This window comes from Humulus lupulus, chromosome X (assembly GCF_963169125.1).
Source record: "Humulus lupulus chromosome X, drHumLupu1.1, whole genome shotgun sequence".
NCBI classification, from domain to species: Eukaryota; Viridiplantae; Streptophyta; class Magnoliopsida; order Rosales; family Cannabaceae; genus Humulus; species Humulus lupulus.
Window position 1 is genome coordinate 163725353 of NC_084802.1, and position 5365 is coordinate 163730717.

The 5365-nt window shown below is 35.8% G+C and overlaps 1 protein-coding gene across 3 annotated transcripts; it reads left to right on the plus strand.

Annotated features, from left to right (window-relative positions):
• Nucleotides 1-424: 424 nt before the first annotated feature.
• On the plus strand, nucleotides 425-5062 carry LOC133807352 (probable protein phosphatase 2C 22). Of its 3 annotated transcripts, none has more exons than XM_062245615.1 (5): nucleotides 425-574; nucleotides 916-1286; nucleotides 2283-2492; nucleotides 2979-3190; nucleotides 3943-5062. In XM_062245615.1, exons 2-5 carry the CDS (start codon nucleotides 1134-1136, stop codon nucleotides 4505-4507), a joined length of 1140 nt encoding a protein of 379 aa, XP_062101599.1. In that variant the 5' UTR covers nucleotides 425-574; nucleotides 916-1133; the 3' UTR covers nucleotides 4508-5062. The 3 variants fall into 3 exon arrangements, with proteins under 3 accessions (XP_062101599.1, XP_062101601.1, XP_062101600.1); XM_062245617.1 differs by having other exon boundaries at nucleotides 2286-2492; XM_062245616.1 differs by having other exon boundaries at nucleotides 1058-1286.
• Nucleotides 5063-5365: the final 303 nt, after the last annotated feature.

Below are 5365 nucleotides of genomic sequence, written 5' to 3' on the forward strand. Positions count from 1 at the left end.
AAGTCATGCATTCCAAGATAGAGATCCTCAAGAAGGAGGTCGATAACATTGGTGAGGATGCCTTTTACATGACCTGGCCTTACAATCGAGATACAGACCTCAGTTTTACTGGAGAGGCCGATTCTACTCTGACTCTTCGAGGAGCGCCTCTGGGGAATGACTGCCGCTGCCAAGGATGCTGGCGGGGTTTTGAGGCTAACCCCCTTGTATTAGAGGTACACTTGAACATAAATACTGAAAATGACATTATATTAACACCCTAACATTTGATTAAGACACCCTATTCTTATAAAAATTAATACAAAATATATGTTTTTTATTAGCTTTGTGCTATTTTAATTTTTTCTTCTTCTTTTCATTTTTTTAAAATTTCATATAAATAAAATATAATTTAAATATTAAGTCATCCCCCAGCATAAAGAAACCGACTTCTTTATATTTATAGTAGTGGAAGAAATCGAGTAACCGACTACTTAGAACTAGCATTCACAAAGAATCAAATTACCTTCGTGATCGTTTAGATTGGCCAAAACCAATTTGTCTCTCACACGGTCTGAGCAGTGTCAAGATCATGGTTAGTTCTCGCCATTTTTTTTTTTTGCTTACTTTTCATTCAAAAACCCTAATTCTTAATCTCGTTCTATCTGTAGTTTTGAATTTTGAGGAAAGGAAAGGACAAGGCTGCATTTACGACCCCTAAATTCCTAAATCTAGAGCTTCCTTGGATAAAATTAACAAACCAAACAAAAAAATAACGTTTTTTTGTATGTTCAAAATTCATAATTTTTACATAAAAAAAAATAATTCATAATTTTGACTTTTGAGTTTTCTCGGCTAAGTCAACTCATCACGACTCGTTCTCCTAAGTTTACTCTCTTGTGCAAAAACCCTAAAAAAATTCTTCTTATTTTCCAGTGCAGCGCCGACTCATTTGTTTTTCACGCTCTGAAGTGTTAGATTTAGCGCTCTGTCCGGCCGAAGCCGTTGGAATATTTCCTAACGACCCTTTTAAATATATATATATATATATTTATGTTTCTCTTGAGTTTCTTTTCAGCACTTCGAACGACACTGACTCACCAGTGAGTCAAACCTGAAAAGGACCTTTCTCGAAGATGTGATGGTTGAAAACAATGGAGGAAACTAAAGCGAGTAGTACTGTGGAAAATGGGAGCTCGAGCGATGGTCGGCCTCCGAACCCTCTCGCTGGGGCGTTCAGGGAATGCATCAGTTCCCCAAACGCGGCCGTGGGTTACAAGAAATCGCTCGTTCGCCACCCATCTCTTGTAATTTTCTTCTTTCTTTATTTGCTTTTGCATCTTCCAGTTAGCATGAAGTATTTTTTTTGTAATTTTTAGGTTAGCTACTTCTTGCTTACTTTGTATTGTTTTCTTTCGCCAATTTGAAATCCTGCGACTATCGCCTTCTTTAATAAAATGGGTTACGCTCTGTGACAATGGCCAACTATTGGCTGTTCTTAAAATTTCTTCTTTTTTCTACCATAAATTTCCACTAAGATCATTGCTGCTACTGTAGTTTCCTGTTCAGTTGGTTGTATGTTGTAAGTTTCTTACTTGGTCATTACAGGTTTAGGGTCGAACATAATGTTTATAAAAAGAAGGCATTAACTACACATGATTGCATCATGAGTGCTAGGTCCAGTGGTCAAGCTCATGGTTTGCTCCTGAGTTCTTGGGTTCGATTCATCACTATGACTTACCTAGCAACTTTCAAGAGTTTATTGCTTTTCAAAGATTGTAGGGTTCAACAAGACTAATATATATCTATAAATATATATATAGATATATTCCAGGTGACTGCATCAAGAGATGCATGTTTTTCTTGCCAACACTGAAGTGCCCAACCTTTATTTTTTTTTACATTTGTGTGCTTGTTTTATTTTTTATTCCTATTATTTTAGGTATAGATATTTTATAGGAGTTTCAGTTTTGTGGTCACATTTAATGTTGCCAATTTCCGTATATAGAAGCTGCCCCCACTCTTTTTTTTTTTTCTTTTTTCCTTTTATGATCTAAACAACTGCATATGTTTAATGTGAGATACACTATGCAAGACTTCTATTTGTTTAATTTACATCCGGAATTTTTCTAAAAGTGAAGCCCTATTAATTTATTATAGTTTTTATATTGTCGAGTTGTCATTAAAGCTAACCAGTGTTGTCTAATTGTACAGTTAGTTTGTTTTCTGTCAATAAAATTTGACTTTGGTTGAATTTTCAAGTTTTTTTAAACATATATGTAATTTCATGAATTCAATTTTAGCAGATGAAGACAAAAACGACGGATTTTTCTGCTGAACCAGGACTTGATGTGGAGGATTGCCAGTCTCATTTCTCTCCTATTATCCGATCTGGAGCATGGACTGATATTGGGTTTCGTGCAAGCATGGAAGATGCTTATGTTTGTGTTGATAATTTCATGCAAAATTATGGGCTTAAGAACTTGCCTGATGGACCAAGCGCCTTTTATGGGGTATTTCTCTTTTAATTACTATTCTACTCACTTTAAGGAGTTGTTATATTGGTTGTGCCATTATTTCTGACAGCTATTGATGAATTTGTTAGTTAGGTCATAGATGATAAACGTTATTTTCCCGCATAAAAACATTTTTCCCCTTAAAGTTTTGTGAACTAAGTAGTTGAAACTTCTTGTCAATTGTCTAATGAAATTTTCATCACTTTCTTTGTCGACATGCAAATTCATGCATCTAATATAAGATTTTTTCAAGTTAACTTTTGTGGAGTTGGGATGGTGACAGCAATAATGCTCTATTTTGTTGTACCCTGAGTTTTTGGTTCTTAAACTCCTCATTTTTCTGGTTCAGTTGTGCTGAGATCACCATGCAAGTTTCCAGAACAATATTTTGACACTAATAGATATTTATAATATATTTTGTTTGGTTCCATTTTATAGCTACTTTATATTAATAGTTATGGATGCATGTTACTGGTGGGGCAGGTTTTTGATGGACATGGAGGAAAGCATGCTGCCGACTTTGCTTGCTATCATTTACCTAAGTTTATAGTTGAGGATGATGGATTCCCTGGGGATGTTGAGAAAGTTCTTGCTTCAGCATTTCTCCAAACTGATGTTTCTTTTGCAGAAGCTTGCTCCTTGGATGCTGCCCTTGCTTCTGGTACCACTGCCTTGGCAGCTCTTGTGATTGGAAGGTAGGTTTTTCAGGTTTGTTACCGATTAAATGTTGTTATATGTTTAATTGTGGTACTTATGCATGCATATCAAGACTGTTGAATTTGTACGTTAAATAAACTTTTGCATCTTTCTTCCATTTGGGTCAGATACTTCTGGTGATTACAAGAATTTGTGGAACTAGTACAATGGTCTCTTACTGGTTTCCTAGACACCATTTTTTGTTCGCAGTTGTGACCTTAATGGGCTAGAGGGTAGATGAGTCCTTTGCTTTGATTTTGTGCTTCTTTAGTAAATTGTTGCTATGAACTATATATACATGTCTGTCAGTATATTTGAAGTTTGGGTTTGTACATTCAAATGTAACTGCTTTTTCTATTGTTTTCCCGGTGTCCCTGATCTTATTACAGACTGAAAGAAAGTCGTTTCTCATTATATTATCATATATAATGATATAAAAAAATGGACATAAAAAGCAAATTCAGGTAACCCACCCTTACTCTTTTCCTATAGTTTCCAATAGTTAAAGAGAGGTTTGTAAGCATAGAATTTTCCCTCTTATTACGCCAATTAAATGTGCAAACCATGCGACTTAGTTTGATTGTGAAGTCCATTCAAATATGCTCGGTTTGTGAAGGATGATTGATGTGGATACCTCTTTGCATGTAGTTGAATGGTTGTGTTTGTTCAGTGGTACCTGCTTATGTTAGATGTTCACAAGTTAGTAGAGCACGTGCAGTATGTGTAAATTTTTATCTAATCATGATGGCAGACTGTTGGTGGTAGCAAATGCTGGAGATTGTCGAGCAGTGCTTTGTCGCCGTGGTAAAGCAATTGAAATGTCAAGGGATCACAAACCCAGCTGCGGCAAAGAGAAGAGGCGCATTGAGGCATCTGGTGGATTCGTATATGATGGTTATCTTAACGGACAGCTTAATGTTGCTCGCGCTTTAGGAGACTGGCATATGGAAGGAATGAAGGACAGCAAAGGTGGACCACTAAGCGCTGAGCCAGAGCTTATGACTGCAAACCTGACAGAGGAAGATGAATTTCTGATCATTGGCTGTGATGGAATCTGGGATGTGTTTAGAAGCCAGAATGCCATTGATTTTGCTCGGCGCAGGCTTCAGGATCACAATGACCCAGCTATGTGTTGTAAGGATTTGGTTGACGAGGCTTTGAAGAGGAAGAGTGGTGATAACTTAGCTGTTGTTGTTGTCTGCTTCCAAACGCAGCCTCCACCAAATTTGGTTGCCCCTCGCTCAAGAGTTCACAGGAGCTTTTCTGCTGAAGGCTTGAGGGAGCTGCAAAGCTTTTTAGATAGCTTGGCAGATTAAGATGGCGACGACTTTTTCCCCTTAAATTATGTTTTTATTTTGAGTAATCATATATGCACACAAATTATTCAATAAATCTTTATACAAAACGGTATGACATTTTTTCGACCAGTCATTTCCTTAAGGTAAGATTAAGACAGCATGTCATATCATTATGTGTAAATATTTGGTGTACAATTTGTGTGCACATATCATTACTTATATTTTATTTTTCATAATTCAAATTATGTTTAGTTTAACAAGTTGAGAGAGAATCATAGAGTTCCAACTGTATGCGGCAGCAATGTTGGGGAGACGTTATCAATCGTTTCATCGGGAGTTTATTAGTATTTAATTGACATTTGATTAGGCAGTTGCTCCTTTAAAATTTATTTATTCAGTGATTTTTTTGTAAAAGATACCCTGGTTTTGCTTGTGCACATCTTAAAAAACTTGAAGGCCAGTTTTGGACCGAAATTCTAATTATTTATTGCTGAAACTGGCCAATCGATGTACCATCAAGGAGATTTTGGCATCGATACATAGCTGTAAATAATGTGTTTTTCTTATAGTTCATTATGTGAAAAATGTTGCAGTTTATAGAGTATTAGAAGTTAAAAATAGAATTCTAATTGATTACAAATCAATTCTCTAATTGATTTATAGAAAATTACTAATTGATTTTCATAAATCTTGATTTAGAATATATTTCTACGCTCCCCAACTTTTGGTGCATAGACGCCTATTGAAAATATGGGAATTGACACTACTTTGGTGAGCATATTTGTTAGTTCGTCTGATTGGATTTTTAGTAGCTGAGGTGTTATCATAGTACAATTGGATAGGTGTATTTGATGAATAACCCAAATTTTGAAGGAG